This window comes from Hibiscus syriacus, unplaced genomic scaffold (assembly GCF_006381635.1).
Source record: "Hibiscus syriacus cultivar Baekdansim isolate YM2019G1 unplaced genomic scaffold, ASM638163v2 tig00005856_pilon, whole genome shotgun sequence".
NCBI classification, from domain to species: Eukaryota; Viridiplantae; Streptophyta; class Magnoliopsida; order Malvales; family Malvaceae; genus Hibiscus; species Hibiscus syriacus.
This window is the reverse complement of record NW_024062067.1, coordinates 116,999-139,136: the sequence shown is the minus strand read 5'-3', so window position 1 is coordinate 139,136 and position 22,138 is coordinate 116,999. Positions and strand designations below refer to the sequence as shown.

The window sequence follows — 22,138 nt, the reverse complement described above, 5'->3', positions numbered from 1 at the left end:
TGTTGCGGTGTTACATAACGATTTGACTGCAACAATCGTGATGTGGTTCCGTTATCGCGTTGCGCCGATATTACGTTGCGGGACCTTAAAATATGTTACGATGCAGCGTTACGCTGCGTTGTGGCCGCAATTTAGTACTATGCATGGCACATCATAGAGTTCATGTCCTTGATAGCTGAAGAAAAATCCTGCTTCAGAGTAAACTTTGACATATGTTAATAAATTTTTCATTGGATAAGGCATAACAAAAAGAGATTAAAAGGCTTCCTCTCAGGAACGGAAGAAGATTTATGTTATGCGATGAACTTATAAAATTTTAAGTGTGAAATAAATTATCAATAGAAAATGCAAAGAAAAATCTTAAATTATATGAGTTGGAAAATTTCAAAATAGTGCACAGAATGGGATTTACTGGTTTTCAGAAACATACTTTGGTTCTGCAATGGTTCATCTGTTTGGCTAATTACCCTTCCAATGACTAGATGTTCCATTGAAGAGGAACAATGGGTGGAAACTTCCACGTAGTACCCGTTTTGGCTTCTGGAAAGTTCAACTAGCCTTTCAGCAATATTAAAAAAGATGCATAGTGGGATCAAGTCTAAAAAAAATCTTGGAGCAACTAATTACCCTCCAAAAGATATTCTAAGATAGACTTAAGCTCTCTCTTGAGTCTTGACATAATCCTAAAATATAATGCCTCGGACCCACCTTTTAGTTTCAACTTTTTTCGTGTATATTAATCCTTCGATGGTACCAATACCTTGAGTCATCTGAAATAAAACCACTAGGAAATTAAACATGACAGCTTCAACAACTTATTTCTCTCAAGAGTTGCTTGAAAGCTTCCATCCAAGAAAACTTCTCCTTCATGCCTCTGTTTACTCGATAGAAACCCCAGCAAGTTCCCCAACTCAGCAGCACAGTTATTCCAACAACAACGTCCACGCAAATACACGCATTGTTATCCTGGTCCTCATTTGCACCATCATGTCCTTTTGCGGGTTGTTTTGTTTCTTCAAGTGTTCAATTAGGGGCTCAACTTCTCCTTCAACCAAGTTAGTCAATGTAGGAGTTAAGCAGAAAGCCTTAAACTCCTTCCCTGTTGTGAAATACGCATCCGAGTCGAACTTGCCTGGCCTAGACACCGCTTGTGCTATATGCTTATCGGAGTTTGCTACCGGGGAGTGTCTGCGGATTTTGCCCAAGTGCAACCATGGATTTCATACTCGTTGTATCGATACATGGCTTAGTTCGCATTCTTCATGCCCTACATGCAGGCACTGCCTGACTGAAACGGACGAGAAGACCGATAACCGCGGCCAGGTAGAGACTCTTCCAGTGCAGGAAGCCATAAACATGGAAGAGAACTAGAAATTGTGAATAATTACAGGGATAAATAGGCTGGTTTTGGTGTAATTATCTGTTTACTCTCAATTAATGTCATGGTACTTATGAAATGCTTGCTGTCAGTGAACTAAATTTGCACTTGAACTGAAAATTCTTGAAAGTTAATCCAACAGAATACTGTGATTGGATCACAAACATTTCACAGATCGTACGGTCAATCTTGCCAAGAGAAACGCTTTTTAAAAGAAAGTGATTAAATATGAAAACGCTTTTCAAACTCTACTCTGTTAAAAAAGCAACCAAAGCAAAATAAATTAATAAGGTGGGGTTAATATTAACTCGAGTTAGAATTTGCAGTCATTTTCAAAAGTGGAATTGAACTTAATTCAATTTATTTGTGATATTTTACGGTAATAAATTGATTTAATAAGATGAAATATTAAAGCTTTTAAATAATATTTAAGATTCAAATTTTATTGTTGTAAATAAAATCAATTGAGTTGAAAGAGTTATTTTGTAAAAAGTATATAGATTAAATACTAGCGATTATAGAAAAAAATTCTCATCAATTAATCTCCATTTCTTTGATTTCGAATTTTAATCAAAATATGGGGTATACATTTCCAGGATCAAAACCAGAAAATTTAAAATATAGGGTTAAAATCTAGAAAATTTATAAGTAATAATTTTTTTTATAAAAAAAATAGTATTACTATTATTTTCAAATAGTGTTAATTTTTATTTTTAATATATTTAATGTAAAATTTGGCTGTCATTTGACACCCCTTTCATGTATGTGACTTCATCATTGTGCATCTGTACAGCGTTTTAATTATGTATAGAATTTAAAATATAGGGTTAAAATAGCGTTTTAATTTTATTTTAGTGCTGCAGTTAACAATTAATTTAATTTATTAATTTTCAGTTGCGCATATGATTAAACTTGCACAAAAACAATGAATGAATACATATTGTTTATTGTAAAAAGATATTTTTTTACTTTAATTATTATTTTAATTTTAAGATTAATTATGTACTAATTATTTTTCATATTATGCTAAACTATTTTAAACTTAAATAATAAATTTGTTATGTGATAATACTTATGTAATCAAATGTAAAAGTAGGTTCATTTAATTCGTAAAAAAGATTAAAATTTCATTATCATTTTTAGTTGGTCATCATTCTTATAAGGTGAGAAAAGATTATTACCAATAATAATATTTTTTCACGCATGAATCAAGTTGTTTCAGTAGTTAAGAAAATAGTTGTTATTCTTAAATATTCAAAATTCAAACACCACATATTGCAAGATATTTATATGTTCACTGTCAAATGATTAAAAACCTTTAAAAGATATATGTCACTTGTAAGTACCCCAGACTAATAAATAATAATAATATTTTTTTTTGGCAAGATCATGAGAATATCATTCCATCCATTCCCAAGGTATTTTCTAAATCCTACTGTTTTGTATAAAATTATCCTTAAAATAATATATTTTCTTCATATTAATCAATTTATTATACATTTTTAATTGTCTAGTTAATTATTTGAGGTGTAAATTTATTAAATAGAAAAGATAATATAATATTTTCAGTAATATATCCGATAATATTATTTTGATTTCATTTTAAAAATAATCAGATATTCTGAAAATAAAACATTTTTAATGTACTTTCCTCATCAACTATTTGGATGGTGTTAGAGGTATAAAAATCTAAGACGATACAATGAAATAACAATTAAAATAAATGAATAAAGTACATTAATTTGTACATTGGTGTCATGCCACCTTCAACGCATGCAATACCAAATAATTGTATATAGCGACAAAACCAAATACAACCAAGAAACGTATTCGTAAATTCTTTCCATGGAGATTCATCAAATTGCGCAAAGGACGATCAACACCTCGGTAGGATCTCATCGCAAAATTCGTGTATCGAGATGAGGCATACAACTACACAGTTTCCTTAAGACAGGTTTTCGGCAATTCCTTGGTGCTTCAGATCTTTGATCATCTGTCTCCCATGATACAACAATGAGATAATCATCGCATAGTAGCACAACTGCCGAGATCACGAACTGTAACCCCCTAGACCCAGCCTATGCATTTCGACTAAGTAAAACAAATTACATTTAAAATTCTTAAAATATTTTCCAAAAACGTTATTTGATAATTTAAAACCATTTTAAAAAGAGCATTCATAAAAGTATAATAATTAACGATAAAAACCCAACCTGTAAATATAAAGCTAAAAGGGACAACGTAATACAAAACATGTCATAAATCTGAAGTACAATAAATCGAGTATCAGTAGCAAAAGCAATAAATATCATCATAGAAAAAGTACTTCAAAATAATGGCACATGTCACCATAATTAAAAGCAGTTCGGAAGATAGAAATATTACAACAAAAAGTTCTTCAAAAATGTGTTGATCCTCCGAGTGCCTGATTCGGGTGCCTATCCAAAAGTATCTGAAAGGGGGGGAAACAGTTTGAAAAGTGAGCTAGGGGCTCAATGTGTCCCAATAGTGCAATAAAAACATAATGTGTAAGCAATCAAGTAATAGTCCAGTAAAATATCATTGAAATCCTGATAAAGCATAAGTTTTTAAAACACGTAGTTTACCCTCCTCCCGTATACCATATGCAGTTCCCCATAACTGCATCCATAGGGCTTACCTTATACCCATTGGATATAAGGAGCCAACATAAGAAAGCATCTTGGGGCCTTAAAGCGTTCCAAAGAAAGTTCTCGGGGCAACGGAGCTTACCCAATAAAATATCATGGCCACAGGACCTACCCAAGAAAGATCTCGGGGTCGCAGAGCCTACCTAAGGGTCGCTTTATGTTTGTAAGGATTTACTAGCTTGATCAGAGTTGACCCTCCATTCTCCAACCTACCTAAAGAAAACATTTCAATAAAACAGTTCACATAACGAGCAGAAATTTCCATGATTTGTATTAGGCAAAATCATATTTTCTAGTGGAAACAATTATTCAAATATCATGCATCATTCATTCATAGTTCATAACCATCAACCAGTAAAACATAAATTTCAGTGAAACATATTTCCAATCAGATAAAACAATCGGGTAGCACATAGGGAACACTCCTCGTAAAATAGGGGCACACAACAAAACTACTAAGCACTGACCTCGTCATGCTCTGCTACAGTACTCGAACATAAATCATAGCAAACTGAGTTAATGTTGAAGTAATATTCTAATCGGTGTATTCATAAAGTTCACGGTTCATACGAGTGACTATCGACTCATATGGTCTAACGGATCGAGAAGATCTGGGTCGAGCTGGCGAGCGATCAGATAATTCTCGAGTGCATTCAAATAACAACAATTAATCAGTCTAAAGTCTTACTTTAATTTTTCCAAAATTAAAACACTTAATTACATAAGCATATTTGGGTTTGATGGTTAATTTGGGGGCTTTTAGGTTTGAAAAACGAACTTCAAAATCGGGCTCATGACATCGAAAACATAAAATATGCCTTTTCAAAAATTTTGACTTTTGGTCAAAGTCAACGATCAGACCGGTCAAAGTCAACGGTCTGACTGGTTAAAGTCAACGTTCTGACCGGTCAAGGTCAATGGTCATACAGTCAATGGTTCGGGTTGTGTCAAATCGGTTCGGGTCGGGTCAATTTGGTTCGATTTTGCATGGACTGGTTCTAGAAATTTCTTGGACCAGCCAGAGACCACCACGCGCACTGCCGGCACGTGCGGCTCTGGAAGGGGCATTTATCACCATTCGATTACTCCCAATTTAATTATGGCCTCAATTACATCCAAAATTAGTCCAATAACACACTAAAACCAAGCCGAACTATCACCAACAATCGATCGATAACTTACCTAACGACATATCAGCGACGATACATCAACGATGAATAAAACCGATCGGGTTTTGCTCGCACGATACCGTTGAATGTAGTGGAGGTGGCGGTGACGCAAGACAACGTCAGAGGCTTCCAGAATCATCGAAGATTCACTCGGTGATGGGTTTTTTACGGCTTTTGTTGGATCTTCTATAGAAAACGACGGTGATTAACGACAGAACAAAGGCCAGGTTTTGGTCGCCAGCCAACGGTGAGTCTATTGGTGGTGTCGGATCGATGAACGGTGGCCGTACGATAGCAAATTGAAGCGGTAAAGGGGTCAGCGAGGGAAATGAATTTTGGGGGAGGTTAGTGATTCATGTTTAATTTGGGGGAAATTTTGGGGTTAACCGATCGAGGTAATTTTATTTTTTACTGGTCTATAAATAGGAAAATTTAGATTCAAGTCCCTGAATTTTCTATAACTTTCTAAAATAGTATCCTAGCTTTAAAATTTTATAATTTAGTCACAAATTTCAACTAACTTAATTCTAAATTTTAACCTTTTATTATTATTATTATTTATTTTATTTTCTAAAAACTGGGCTGTGACAATTCTCCCCCTATAAAAGAAATTTCGTCCTCGAAATTTACCTGGAGTAAACAGATGCGGAAACTGAGTCTTTATGAATTCCTTTGTCTCCCAGGTGCTTCTGCAGAACCTCGGTTACTCCATTGGACCTTTACCATAGGAATACGCTTGTTCCTCAGTACTCTCTCATCTCGATCAAAAATCTAAACATGTTCCTTATCATATGATAGATTTGGCATCATCTCAACATCTTCTAACTAAATGATATGGCTAGGGTCTAGACGACAGAGCCTCAACATAGACACATGAAAGACATCATGAATACGACTAAGCTGGGGAGGAAACTCAAGTTGGTATGCAACATTCCGACTCTCTTTAAGATACGATATGGTCCAATAAATCTTGGACTCAATTTACCTTTGTGCCCAAATCTCAACACTTTCTTCCATAGGGTTACTTTTAAAAAAAATTGATCTCCAACCTCAAACTCGATATATTTCCTCCTCTGGTTAGCATAAGACTTATGCCTGTCAAATGCCTATTTCAGGAGGTCATAGATCAATCTGACTGTGTCATCCGTCTTATGTACTAACTCAGGTCCCAAAGTCTTCCGATCACGTAACTCATTCCAACAGATCGGGGTGCGACATCTACGCCCATAGAGTGCTTCGTATGGTGCCATAAAAATGCTGGCTAGTAGCTGTTATTGTAAGCAAACTCAGGCAAATACAAAAAGTTCTCCCAACTACCACGAAATCAATCACGCAACCCCTCAACATATCCTCTAGAACCTGAATCACTCTCTCTGATTGACCATCAATATGCAAGTGGAAAGTTGTACTGAAATCCAATCTTGTACCTAGAGCCTTATGCGGTGCCTTCTAGAATCTCAAAGTAAATCTCGGATCTCGATCAGAAATGATAGATAATGAGACACCATGAAATCTGACAATCTCTGAGATATACAATTAGCCAACTTGTGCAATGAATAATTTACCTGCACATGAATGAAATGAGCTGAATTTGTAAGTCTATCAACAATCACCCAGATAAAATCCTTTTTCGAAGGGGTGAAAGGCAACCTAGTAACGAAATCCATAGTAACACGATCATATTTCTATTCAGGGATCAAGATAGGCTGTAACAAACCCGAAAGATACTGGTACTCTGCCTTAACTTGTTGGCAAGTCAAACATCTAGCCAAAAAATTAGAGACGTCCTTCTTTATGCCGATCCAATGATACCTCTATCTCATATTCCGATACATCTAATCTCTACTAGGGTGCATAGAATATGGACTATGTGAGCCTCACTGAGGATAGCTTATCTCAACTTTGCATCATCAGGCACACAATATAAACCTTTGAAACATAAAATTCCATCATAGTCAAAAAATACTCTGAGGTCGTCTCCTACTCCACTTGCTCGAATATGGGAAGCAATGAGCTATCAAGAGGTTGCTTGGCCTTGATCTCCTCAGCCAAGGTCGGCTTAACCTACAATTATGCTAACAGACTGCCATCATCATATAACTTCATCCTGGCCATTAAAGACCTCAAGTCAGTTATCGTCTTCTGACTCAAAGCATCAGCAACGACGTTAGCTTTACCTGGGTGATAATCAATCAAGTAATCATAGTCCTTCAGAAGCTCAAGCCAACTACGCTGCCTCATATTAACTTCCTCCTGGGTCAGAAGATACTTCAAAATCTTATGATCCGTAAAAATGTAACAATTATCTCCATAAAGGTAGTGTCTCCAGATCTTTAAAGCAAAGATCACTACTGCTAAATCTAAATCATGGGTCGGGTAATTACACTCATGCAGGCGTAGGTGACGGGACGTATAAGCTAATACCTTACCCTCCTACATCAAAACACAACCAAGTCCAGAGTGTGAAGCGTCACTATACACTGTAAAATCTTTTCTGGGCTCAGGTTGAGTCAAAATTGGAGCTTGAGTTAAAACCACCTTAAATTCCTCGAAGCTCTCCTGTTATGCATCGCCCCAATCAAACGGAACATCCTTCTTCAACAGCTTTGTCAAAGAAGCATCAATGATCGAGAAGCCCTCGGTAAAACCTTAGTAATATCCTGCTAAGACCAAGAAACTAAGAATCTCATAGACATTCTTAGGTCGCTTTCAACTCACAATGGCCTCAATCTTGCTCAGATCGACCGGATACCCCTCGTAGAAACAATATGCTTAAGAAACAACACCTCCAGAAGCCAAAATTCACACTTGCTCAACTTAGCATAAAAACGATGCTCTCTCAGAGTCTGCAGAACAATCTTCAAATGCTTGATCGGGGGGGATTAAATTTTCACCGAGTATTAAAAATGGGCAAATTCAGGTTTAAGTCCCTAAATTTTATGCAATTTTCTAAAAGTCTACTAGCTTTAAAATTTTATATTTTAGTCCCCAAATTTCAACCAACTTAATTCTAAATTTTAACTTATTATTATTATTATTATTAATATTATTTTCTAAAATGTAACCTCCTAGACCTAACCTATGCATTTTGACTAAGTCTAACGGATTACATTAAAAATTCTTAAAACATTTTCTAAAAACTTTATAAAAGTATAATAATTAACAATAAAAACCCAACCTATATGTATAAAACTAAAAGTGACTACGTAAAACAAAACATGTCATAAATCTGAAGTACGGAAAATCGAGTATTAGTAACAAAAGCAGTAAACATCATTATAGAATAAGTACTTCAAAACAAAGGCACATTCACCATAATTAAAAGCAGTTCGGAATATATAAACATTCAACAAAAAGTTCTTCAATAATGTGTCGATCCTCCAAGTGCCTGATTCGGGTGCCTATCCAAAAGTATCTAAAATTGGGGGAAAGTTTGAAAAGTGAGGGGCTCAGTGTGTCGCAATAGTGCAATAAAAACATAATGTGTAATTCATCAAGTAATAGTCCAGTAAAATATCATGAAATCCTGATAAAGCATAAGTTTTTAAAACTCGTAGTTTATATTCCTCTTGTACACCATATGCAATTACCCATAACTGCATCTATAGGGCTTACCTTATACCCATTGGATATAAGGATCCAACCTAAGGGAGCATCTTGGGCCTGAGATCGTACCCAAGAAAGTTCTCATGGCCACGGGGCCTACCCAAGAAAATCTCAGGGCCATAGGGCCTACCCAAGAAATATCTCGGGGAAATATCTCGGGGCTACAGAGCCTACCCAAGGGTCGCCTTAGGTCCGTAAGGATTTTCCAACTTGATCAGAGCTGAACCTCCATTCTCCAGCCTACCCAAAGAAAACATTTCAATAAAATAGTTCACATAACGAGCAGAAATTTCCATGATCTGTATTTGGCAAAAATATATTATCTAGTGAAAACAATTATTCAAATATCATGCATCATTCAGTCATAGCTCATAAACCATCAACCAGTAAATCATAAATTTCAGTGAAACATATTCCCAATCCGATAAAATAATCGGGTAGCACATATGGAACACACTTCGTAAAATAGGGTACACAACAAAATACTGAGCACCGGCGTCATCACGCTATGCTACAGTGCTCGAACCTAAATCATAGCAAACTGAGTTAATGTTGAAGTAATATTCTAATCGGGGTATTCATAAAGTTCAAGGTTCATACAAGTGACTATCGACTCATGTGGTCTAACGGATTGAGAATAGTTGGGTCGTGCTGGCGATCGATCAAATAAGTCTCGAGTACCTTCAAATAACAAAAATTAATCATTCTCAAGTCTTACTTCAATTATTCCAATTTTAAAACACTTAATTACATAAGCATATTTGGGTTTGACGGTCAATTTCGAGGCTTTCAGGTTTGAATTTGGCGAAACGAACTTCAAAATTGGGCTCAAGATGTCAAAAATTGGACTTTAAAGTCATCGATCTAATCGGTCAATGTGAACAGTTAGATCGTCAATGTTTCGGGTCTGGTTAACGGTTCGGGTCGGGTCAAACTGATTTAGGTCGGGTCAACCCAATTCGGTTCTGTCTGGATCGGTTCCAGAAATTTCTTGGACCAGCCAGATACCACCATGCACACTGCCGGCGTGTGGTAGCCGTGCAGTGGCAAAAGGGGCATTTATCATCGGTCGATTACTCCAATTCAATTATGGCCTCAATTACATCCAAAATTAGTCCAATAACACACTGAAACTAACTCAAACTATCACTAACAACCGATCGGTTACTTATCCAATGATAGATCGACGACAGTTCATCAACGATGAACAAAACCGGTTAGGTTTTGCTCGCACGACATCGGTGAATGCATTGGAGGTGGTGGTGAGGCAAGACAACGTCGGAGGCGGCCATAATTATCGAAGATTCACTCGAACGGGGTTTTTTTCGACGACTTTTGTTGTCTCTTCCACGGAAAACGGCGGTGATTCACGACGGAACAAAGGTCGGGTTTTGGTCGCGAGCCGACGACGAGTCTATTGGTGGTGTTGGAGCGTCGAACGATGGCGGACGGTGGCTGATTGAGGCGGTAAAAGGGTCGACAGGGGAAATGAATTTTGGGTGGTTAGAGATTTGGGTTTAATTTAGGGGAAATTTAAGGTTTAACCGATCGGGGTAATTTTATTTTTCACTGGGTCTAAAAGTAGGAAAATTTGGGTTCAAGTCCCTAAATTTTCTATAACTTCCTAAAATGGTCTGCTAGCTTTAAATTTTTATAATTTAGTCCCCAAATTTCAACCAACTTAATACTAAATTTTAACCTTTTATTATTTATTTATTTATTTATTTATTTATTTTCTAAAATCTGGGCTTTGACATCAACTATTCCTTGTCTTCGCATATCACCTGAAACTAGAGAAAATAAATTTTTTGAAGTGGTCTTTGAGTTCTTTTGAAATTGTGTTTAACCTAGTAGGTTAACACGATATTTATAGGGAGTTCACATAGTGAACAATTGGAAAATTTTGACCTAATGAAGCATTAATGAGAATCAAGCAATTAAGCAATTTCCAAAATTATTGTTTTGATTAAATGAACTTTTTTAATATTTATCTTTTTAATTCTAAAACATATTTTTGAAAATATATGTTCTATTTGAAGAAAAAAATTCACTTTTGGGTTAAAATATCTGCAAGTCCACAAAGAGCTAGACCGTTCAAACATTCACGTTACCCACATCGTGTACCTCTGCATATTTACTAAGTAACAATTGGTTCCACATTTTCCTCAACAACTTTGGATCAATATCTCATTCAAAGCTCCAAAATTATCAAAATTTTCCAATAGATGGTGCTTTTTTCCATTCCACATGTTGCTTAATCATTGGAAAACCTTAATCTCATTGCCCCTTTTTGGCCTTTAATGTGACACTGCACCCTTAGCATTTTTATTAATATCGGTTTTGTTACCTTTTCCCCGTTGCCTTCTACTTTCAGCTTATCTACAAAATACAGGTTCCAACTGAAAGAGAAAGAAAAGAAAAACGACTGGAAAATTTTAGAACAATTTCCACATGCTGTATGTTTCACGAATGGAATTCATGTTTCTCCCATATTTTTGAAGTATATTTACATTTCAGATCTTTATTAATTTTAGAATTACATAAGTTAAATATTGATATATTATTTGTTCAGTTTATATACAACACAAGCGGTGTCCGACGTCTTAAATGTCTTGTTTAATACACAATAGTTCCGGACACCGCTTGTGTTATATGCTTGTGAGAGTTGGTTGTAGACTCTCCTGATTTTCCCAAAGTGGAACCACTGATTTCATACTTAATACATAACCTGCTTCACTTTCTTCATTCTCTACATGCAGGCATTGCCAAGCTGAAACGAACTTAGTGTATAAACTAGAATTGTCTAGTGACGAAATTGCAAGGGACAAAGTGTTGTTATTTGAGTTGAAAATTCTTAAAAGTTAATCGAGAAAAATCCAGTGATTGTATCAAAATATTCAGCAGGTGGGATGATCAATGTCGCACAAGGCAAATGCGATGTGGCAGTAGTAAAGAGAAGCATCATTACAACAAGTGGTTCAATTCAAAAAGCGATGAACATGGGTAGTCTACAAGCACTTTACACTGTTAGAAGTTCTCAAAGAATTATTGTTATTTTTCTCTTTTTTTCTGTTTTTGTTTATAAATTTCTAACTAAATATAGCTTAAAGGAAGAGAATTTTTTTTTTTTTGGTATTTTGATATAGCTTAAAATAGATAAATAAGGAATTAGATTAAGAAGATTTTGTAGTTTATGAGTTAAAAAGTTTAGAGCAAAGTGCAGGCCATTAGATGTCCAAACTCGAGAAAACAAAAAACGTGGAATACATTTAGTGCATGTATTTTACTTAACTATTGGATGGTGCTTTTCTGTTCTTTCCAAATGCTATAATTATTGCAGAGAAAATAATGTAATGGTTGGTCGCCCTCAAAAACTTAATCTCATTGCCTCTTTTTTTTACGCTGTACCCTTAGTGCTTTATTAATATCACTTTTTCTTGTGGCTTTACCCTTTCACTTTATCAACAAACAACAGGTTCGAACGAAAAATGAAAATAGAAGAAAAACGACAGGAAAATTCTGGAACAATTTCTGAAAGCTGTATGTTTCATGATCATTTCATGTTTCTGCTGATGGTAATTTAATCAGAATTTGACGAATTTCAATCTAATCCGATTTGATTAGGTCAAAAAATTTAAAAGTAATTTTTGTTTCGGGTCAGTTAGGGTTGGATTTTTTTAAGGGACGATGTCAGGTCGTGTTCAGACGGAGGGTGGAAAAACTCTTACATGACCCGAACCGAAGATAATAATGTAATTTTCTTTAAAAATATTGTTTTTAATTAAATCCTTAAATTTTATAGGATCAGGTCGAGTCGGACTTATACTCTAAAAATTTGGGTCGAGTCGGATGGAGGATATATATTTTTCTGGTCGGATTGGGTCAGTTGGAGGTTATAAAATTTTCGAGTTGAGTCGAATTCAGGTGAAGAATACATATTTTCGAGTCGTGTCAGTTTGACTAAAACCCGACCTGTACCATCCCTATTTCTACCATCTTTCTATAATATATAATTATTTGGTTCGCATAATTTCAAAGTTCTAAGATCATTGGTTAAAGGAATTTTTTTAGATTCATTTGAACTCAATTGATTTTGGTGGTCAAAATAAAAATACTGTTATTTTTTAAGGTCTTGAATTTAAAACAATTATATATGTATGTGTTATCAATAGTTAAAAAAATTGTGAACAAATATTTCATTGTGATCAATTTTCATCTAAATTATAAAATAGATCATCTTTTTTTTATAACTCAAGATAACTTATAAGATAATATTTGTTTAAAATTTTCTTAGTCTATTAATAATTCGTGCACATACTTTAAACATAATTACTTAAATCTATGACCTTTAAATTTAATAATATTTATTTTATTATTAAAATCATCCTATAGATTTTATAAAACAAACAATTCGGATGGTGCTAAATTACGTTCGTATATATAGGTAATGTCCATATTATTTACATCCTTGCTTCCCAACTTCTACCATCAATGATCTTTACTTATATTTAATCTGCATTATACATATTTGATAGTGGGAAATCTTTTGTGGCTGCAGATATTGAAACATTGAAGCACGCATGCTGTCTGGAAACCTGGCAAAATGGCTGAGATATTGTGGTGGGAATTTTTAATTCCCAGTATAATCCATCCCTGGCATTATTTCCTCATATATGGTGAAATTACAGTACCGACTTAAAGACGTGTGGAGAACATGGCGTCTTCAAGCTAAATATGAAGACTCCACGAGTGCATGACGTCTTCAAGCGGGGAGAGACGCGTGGAGTGCATGGAATCTTCAGTCCATGCATAAGCCCTCGGGAATATGCGGCGTCTTCAACCAGTCGTCGACTGCAGCACTAACTCTGAAGCAAAGTTGCATGGCATGGGGAAGCAGGGAACGTTAGTAATAATGGTGTCATTATTAAAGCAATAATGCAACATTTGTGTTATAAAATGGGGGGAGTTGGATTTTGGGATGCAAGAAGAGGGAGGAGAGTGAGGCGAGAGAAAGAGAGCATTTGCGATAGAAAATAAACAAAAATAAAAGGGGAGAAAAAAAGTTCGAATGAAGGAAGAAAGAATTCGTATTTGAGTGGTCTGGTAAGCAATTTGATAAATTTAGTGTAAAATTGATTGTTTCATTTTTAATTTTTATTTTAAATATAAATTAATTAGATTATTTATTTTGATTTTACATATTAAATCGTATTCACGTGGTCTGGTAAGTTTATTTTAATTTTCGTGTAATTTTTAGTGTAATTTTTTTAATTTAAATTATAATTATTAGACATTTTTTTGATTTTACATATTAAGTTATATTTGAGTAGTTTGGTAAGTTTAGTTTAAATTATATTTTTTTATTTTTTTATTGAGTAATATAAATTATTAACTATTTATTTTGCAGATTAAATCGTATTTGAGTGATTTGGTAAATTTAGTTTAAATTTTATTGTTTTTATTTTAAATATAAATTAATTAGACTATTTATTTTGATTTAACATATTTTTTGTTTAAATTTTCTTTAATTATGATTAATATTATAAATTGAAATATTTAATTTTTTTTATAGATTTGTTAAAGCATGGCAGAACAAAATGATTTTTTGAGACTAGATGATCGATATATTTCTAGTCATTTAGGAGCACTGGTATTATTATTGAATAATATATTTTATTTGAGAACGATGAATTAATTCTAATTCCATGGATTAATAAATTGCAAGATAACAAACAACAAGTCCTTCGCAGTCGAGTGAACATTTGTGATAAGCCACATGATCTTATTGTCCATAATTTGCAAATGGTGGGCTTCTACGATGTAACATTTATAAGAGAATATAAGTTGGTCCCCGGTTTGACCAGTGCATTAATTGAACGATGGAGACTAGAAACTCATACATTTCATCTTCCGTGTGGTGAATGTACGATCACTTTGGAGGATATGGCTTTATAACTCGGGATCCCTTCAAATGGGATGGCAGTGGTGGGAAAAAATGATCAGGATGTGTTTGAAATTTTGGGGCATACCTTGGGAAGGTTTCAGCAAAAACAGTTACAAAAGGGTCACGTGTAAGGTTATCATGGTTAGCGAACGAGTTTAAGCTCGATCGTTATAGTACTGAGCAAGACATTATATATGCAACTCGAGCGTATATATTACAGTTGATCGGGGGAGTCTTGATGTCGGATAAATCTGGTAATATTGTTCATATACAATATATTACGTTTTTTGATAACATTTTGAATACCCGTCAGTATAGTTGAGGATCGACAATATTGGCGTTCTTGTATCGCGAGATGTGCAAGGCGTCATTACATGTAAATAATACTGTACGATTGAAATCGGTGAATGTCTGATATTATTATAATCGTGGGCCTGGCACAGACTTCCATGGTTAACACCAATTAGCCAAGCTGCATTTGACTTTCCTCTTGCTCGAAGGTAATATTTTGATTTAAAATATTTTATCTTAAATTAATTAACGAATATTTTTATAGGAAAAATAATTAGCGAATTTGCTTTTGATTGGTATACAGATAGAGGCATAAATAGAAGGAATGGGGTTGGTGTACAATAATATGAAAGAGTTTAGATTTAAGATGGACATTAAATACAAAGTTGAGGTATATAATTAATTATATAGTTTCTTATATTGTTTATTTATTTAGTTGAATTTTATTATTAATTAATAATTATATAATTTTTTTATAGTTTATATGGAGGTCGTATGATGATGGAGAAATTATATCGTGTGTCGTAACATGTCTGGGAGGGTTGTCAATATTAATGTGTTGTTACATCATTGATCCATTTCACTTTTGTTGAGTTCCAATTTTTCGATAGAGTGTTGAGACAGTTCGACTTCCACCAACCTATTTCGTAGATTCCAAAGAATCATGACTCTATCCACAGATTAGATGGGCGGGGTAGGCACGGTGAGGATTGGCTGTAAGGCATGCCAATTATATCAATCTTTGGAACAATAGGGATTCATACTTGTCAACTCTCACTCTATCCACAGATTACCTGAATTATTATTGGGAACATGGAAAGTTCTTCTTGACAACGAACATAAAAAGACAACAATTTATAGAATATAAGAAAAAATTTGGTAAAGCCGAAAAATCAAGACAGAATGTGAGTGGGAGTTCATCTCACCATGAAGCAGAACAAGCTGTAATGAATAATATCCCATTAGAATCTTTTGGCGGTACAAGATTATTTCATCAAGTGTTTGGTGTTTCTGGAGTTACAGCCTACACTACTCAGCTTATTCCTCATCAATCACCCATGTTCTCTCCCATGTTTGGAGCAACATATGATTTTGATCAGATGACATCTATGATATCAAATACGAATATTTGTCATCAGGTAGGAGAGTAGAGTGGTGGTGGGCATGTATTTACAACATCAGATCATATGCCTCGTTGAATAAGTAGGTTGGTTATGATGAACAAACTCCTGAACAACCGCAATATCCACAACAAACCGGCGTACGCCTCGACATATTATTCAACAGCACCCCAGCTCCGACAGGAGTTGTAAACGCTTCCTTGATTTTTGTAAGTAATTACTATTAAATAAAATATTGATATTATTCACATAGAAATGTTGATGTTATTCACATTCATTCAAATATAACATCAACAAATATCCATCACATTCATTCAAATATTGATATTAATGACATTCATTCAAATATAACATCAACAAATAGGCAAGAAATTTAATTATTCATTCAAATATAAATAAGATTACTGTTGAGCCCTGTACCGTAGTAGGTTCGGACAAAATTTTTTTCAATGACCTTCACTTCTACATAATCCACATCTCTTTGGTTGACATTTCTTTCTAATATGGATATCCTTACTGGTATGAATACGAGTGGACTCAGGTCGACCAGTTGGACTTCTACGAAGCATTGGATTTGGTAACCATTCATCATGATGCTTTTTTCAGCTAATATGATTCATTTGGGATTTGTCTGAACTCGTGGCTGTAGACATTTAATATCCTCTACAGGTGAAAGCACTCATCAACATAAGTTTATAAATTTATTCTAGTATACATACGTGCAGTGCCTGCATGAGCACACGGATACCTCCATGCTTGAAAACGGCCACAATCACACCATCTTTGTCGTAAATTAACTCTAAAATTTTCTCGCTCTGCTCCTTCATTGCGACGTATTCATGCGATGACAAAAAATATATATATCCAATTCTATTGAAGTCATGAACAAACATTGATGTATCCCAATCGCCATTGTATGAATCGTTTCATAACTTATAACAAATCAGGTAGCTCATTGTATGATGTATCCTAATTGACATATATCAACATTCTTGCCTTCGCATGCTAAACTGGTTTGTATTTTACTTTGTATCCGAACTGGTCTCAAATAGATTCAGCTAACACCGAGCAAAGGATATTTGGATTTTGTTCAACCAACACCTTCACATATTGACATATTACATCGGAGTCCAATAGTCGATGTTCTTGTTCGATAGAGTTTTACAAACATGTGTGTGCCCATTGTACCTTGTTATAACCCAAGTATCTTGCCTTTGCATTTTGGACACTCTGATAAGCCATTTACACTCGGGCCCATATTTAACACACTTCGCGTACAAAGTTTTCTGGTTGGACTCTACAACCTTGTAATCTACATGGCCTTTTATCCAATACTCTTTATTCACTAATGTAACTTATTATTTTCCTCTAAATTGCTTCCCAACTGATAATTCACCAGAGTTTTCGGATGATTAAGTCATGTGGCCTAAAGTTAAATGTGGCATCTCCGAAAATGCAGGTGCCCTCATTGCATCATAATGTATCTAGTGCATGTGAGAGTAGGGATGGACATGGGTCAGGTTTCGGGTAACTCGACCTGACCCAAAAATATATACCCTCCACTAACTTGATTTTTTGAGAGAAAATCTGAACCCAACTGACCCAAAATAATAAAAATATTATTTTTATTCAATAAAAAGAATGATTTAATTGAAAAAAGTAATATATAGAGGGGTGCTATTGTAACTATTCCTAAATATAAAGATAAAATTATATTTTTTTTGAGTTGAGTCGGGTATTTTTTCCCTAAACGAGAATCGACCATACCGAACACACCTTTAAAAAAACCAGACCCGGCCCGAACCCAAATTTTTTTTAAAAAAACTAACTCGATCGAGTTGGGTCGGGTCAAACCCGCTAGGTTTGGGTCCCATGGCCATCCCTATGTGAGGGATAGGTTGCTATGGTCTCAGATATTCATCAATGGTCATATGAGGTTCATCACCATTGAAAATATCGTCATCCTCAACCAAAACGGGTTCTCAGTTTCTTCATCTTCACTGAAATCATCATGTATTTCTCCCCAGCGGTTTTCAGCATCAACATCAATAGTTGAATACGGATGATGTATGCTTCTTGCCCCATACTCTGGCTTCAGATGTTCCACCAACTTCATTTGCACTTTCCAACATCGCCATGAACTGTTTATAGGTTTATATATCGAGTTCTCAATCTGACTTTCGAAAGCCATTTGAGATGAAGTTCCAACCATATTTCTTGATGACCCAGGCACATCGATATATTACACACCTCAACAAATAACTCAATAATTGGAATATTTGTTGAGTCATGTAATTCAATCATAGTTGTAATAACATCATCTCTTTCAAGTGGTATTGCAACATACCTGACTAGATTGGGACATACCATAAACTTTTATCTAAACCATCAACTGTAGCTCGGATTTTCCTTTCTATCATCTCTTTCATTTCTACAAATGTAATGTCCTTTTAAACATCATATTTATAGGTCATTCAGACTGAAAAATAACTCCAACCTCATTTTCCATAATCTATCTATTGTAATGGACAATCATGAAAATTTTGTTGCTCATTTTCTCTACATATAAAAATATAGATATTTAGAATAAATAAAAAAAAATACACAAATAAAACAATTTGTGACATATTATATATATTAGATTAAAGTTATTATTATTATTATTAAAATTAAAATAATTATTTTTAACATTTTTACTACAAATACTAAATCAATATTATTAAAATTATACTAATGATTTGTAAGGTAAAAAAATTAAATTACTAATGATGAAAAACTAAATTTATGATTAAACTAAAATAAATTAATTACTAAAATATTAATTTAATTATAATAAATATTATTAAAGTTACAAAAAAAGTAAATATATTAACAATAATTTTTTATAAAAATGTAAATATATTAAAATATTTTTAACATTTTTACTAGAAATACTAAATCAAATGTTGATCTAATTATTTTAACATTTTTACTAGAAATACTAAATCAAATGTTGATCAAATTATACTAATGATTCGTAAGTAAAAATGTAAAATTATACTAATGACGAAAAATTAAATTTATGATTAAAATTAAATTAAATAAATTACTAAAATATTATTAAACCTTGCAAAAATGTAAATATATTAACAATATTTTTTATAAAAATGTAAATATATTAACCATATTTTTTATCAATTAAAATAAGAATTTTATAACTTTATTTCAAATATTTTATAACTACTTATGATTAAATTATAATAATGATTAAATATAATTAACAATATTATTAATTATAATAAATACTATTGAATTTATTATTTTTACCATTATAATAAATATTATTTTTCGTCATTATAATTATATTTTTTAACATTTCTACTAAAAATACTAAATCAATATGTTGATCTAATTATCTTAATATTTCTCGTACAAATATTAAATCAATAATGTTAAAATTATAATAATGATATTTACATAACAATAAATCGTAAACTAATATTTACTAAGTCAATATGTAACTAATAATAAATAGTAAAATACTTTAAATAAAATATTTTGACACTTACTTGAGAATTTCTTCTAACACGTTGATGTTATAAAAAAACATTTTCGAATTTCTTACTCACTTCTTTTTTACCTACAACAACATATTAAAATTAATATTTTAATATTAAATTATACGAGATAAAATAGAGATATTTTATTCAAATAATACTTTAAATAAAATTTTGTTTGAATAATACCAACAAATTAAATATTGAAAGAAACTTTTGTTAAAAATTTCTCTAATATTCTTCCAGATGCTCACTCTTTCAATTGTTCTCAGAATTTGCCTATTCTCCTTGATCCTCACCTCTGCTGTAATCCCCAATTCTCAACCAAAACACTCCATTTTATAGCATCTCGGGGTATTAATGATGCTAACTTGTTTCTTGTTCAACTGGCAACCTATTTGGGTTATTAATGGACGATTAATGGTGCCATTATTACTTACATGTTTCCCAGTCTGAGGCAACCTACATGTTTCTACATGAACTGAAGATGTCGTGCACTCCACGCGTCTCTCCCCTGCCTGAAGACGCCATGCATGCATGGAGTCTTCATGTTTGGCTTCAAGACGCCAGGTTCTTCACGCGTCTTTAGGTCGGTACTGTAGATTTCACCTAGATGGGAAAATATTTCCCGATGTGGATTATATTGGGAATTAAAAATTCTCAACATAATATCTCAGCCATTTTGCCGGGAAACCTTAATATAAACTTCAAATTATGGTAAAGTAGTATATTTTAGACAAAAAGGGTAAGGGCCATGTATTGTACATTTAAAAAGAAAATTAACATGGTCTTCGTATTTATTTACTCATAACATAACCTTTAAATTTAGAGAACAGGTTCAATGTGGTATTTTGACCAACAGTTTTCGTCATTGATCGTTACGGTACTGACGTGACACTTCACCGTGTTGATGTGGCAACCTCGATGATTGATGACATGGTTGATGATGTGATAAATGGACTAAATTAATTTTTTGTCGTGTTCAAGAGTCAAATTAGGTTTTTTTTTTAAAATTCAAGCGATTATTTGATTTTTTCATAAAAATATTTTAATTTTTTACTTTTTAATTTAGTCTATACAAATATAGAAAAAATAAATATAAAAATAGTAAAAATAAAAATTAAATTACGAAATAAATTTAAAATATATATTAACCAGAGTGATTGAAAATGTTATTGTTAAATGATTAATTCAATTTAAAGATAAATTCTAATGTGAATTTAGTAGTATAATTGTATTGTTATGCACAAACATGTCAATTTTATTTGTAAGTTTTTTTTTTTTTATTTTTTAGAGACAAATTTTCTATTTTTTGATAAATTTAAAACTCAAATATTAGGGGATAATAAAAGAATCTCAAATGTGGATTCCATATTTAATGAATTTTATTTTCCTCTGTCATATTATATTCATTAAAATGCTCTTTTCAATTGTATAATTATTTTTCTAATATTTTTAATTGTATATTTTATGATAATTTATACATAAATAGTAATTTTATTACTTTTAAATTTTATTTTATAAGACTTTATAATATTTATTTAGTTCAATTTTTATAAACATTTAGTGAAATCGAATTAAAAAAATATTTAGAGTTTAAGATGATTAGAGGTAAATATATAAAATAAAATTTGTATAGGATGGACAAGTTCATGTTTATATAAATAAAAATCAGGTTAAATTCAAGGTAAAATATAATAATATATTTTAGTTTTAATAATTTAATTTTTATTTTAATATTTTTGAATAATTTCATATATTAAATTAGAAATATTTTTATTTTCTTTCAAAAAAATCAAATAAGTTCATAAACTTTAGAAAAAAATTAATTCGACTCTAACTCAACTAAAAAATCAATTTAACTCATTTGTCACATCATTAGTCATATCAACACTGTAGAATATCATGTCAGTAACGTAACGGTCAATGATAAAAATCGTTTGTCAAATAACTACATTGAAGTTTTTTAAAATTAAGGGTCATGTTGAGTGTTAAAAAAAAGAACCACTTTGATTTTTTAGAAAAAAAAATACATGGGTCTCACATACCTTTTACCTTTATTTTAAACATATCATATTGAGAGATTTGGTTGAGTTCCACTTCATAAATAATTTTCCACTGCCGAGAACTAATGCTAATTTATCCTTACTCTTTTCCCTAGTATCACTTTTTCATACTTGCATTTAATACATATTCTTTCATTATGACGTATTTATATAATCATTTAAATATTTAAAAGAAAAAAATTATTAATAATACACTTTTATCATATCATATATATTTTTGTTTAATATTTAAATTCAATAAATCAATGTGTACACACATTTTATCGATTGGTTAAGTTGTTCATCTTTATTTCATCATATTATCTTACGTCACGAGTTCTAAACTCAGTAAGAGTATTCTCTTTCTTTCTCTTAGAGT

The 22,138-nt window shown here is 32.7% G+C and overlaps 1 protein-coding gene across 1 annotated transcript; it reads left to right on the top strand.

Annotated features, from left to right (window-relative positions):
• Positions 1-780: 780 nt before the first annotated feature.
• Positions 781-1,469, top strand: LOC120199944 (RING-H2 finger protein ATL78-like). Its single transcript, XM_039200909.1, has one exon. The coding sequence runs from the start codon at positions 799-801 to the stop codon at positions 1,369-1,371; it is 573 nt and encodes a 190-aa protein (XP_039056840.1). The 5' UTR covers positions 781-798; the 3' UTR covers positions 1,372-1,469.
• Positions 1,470-22,138: the final 20,669 nt, after the last annotated feature.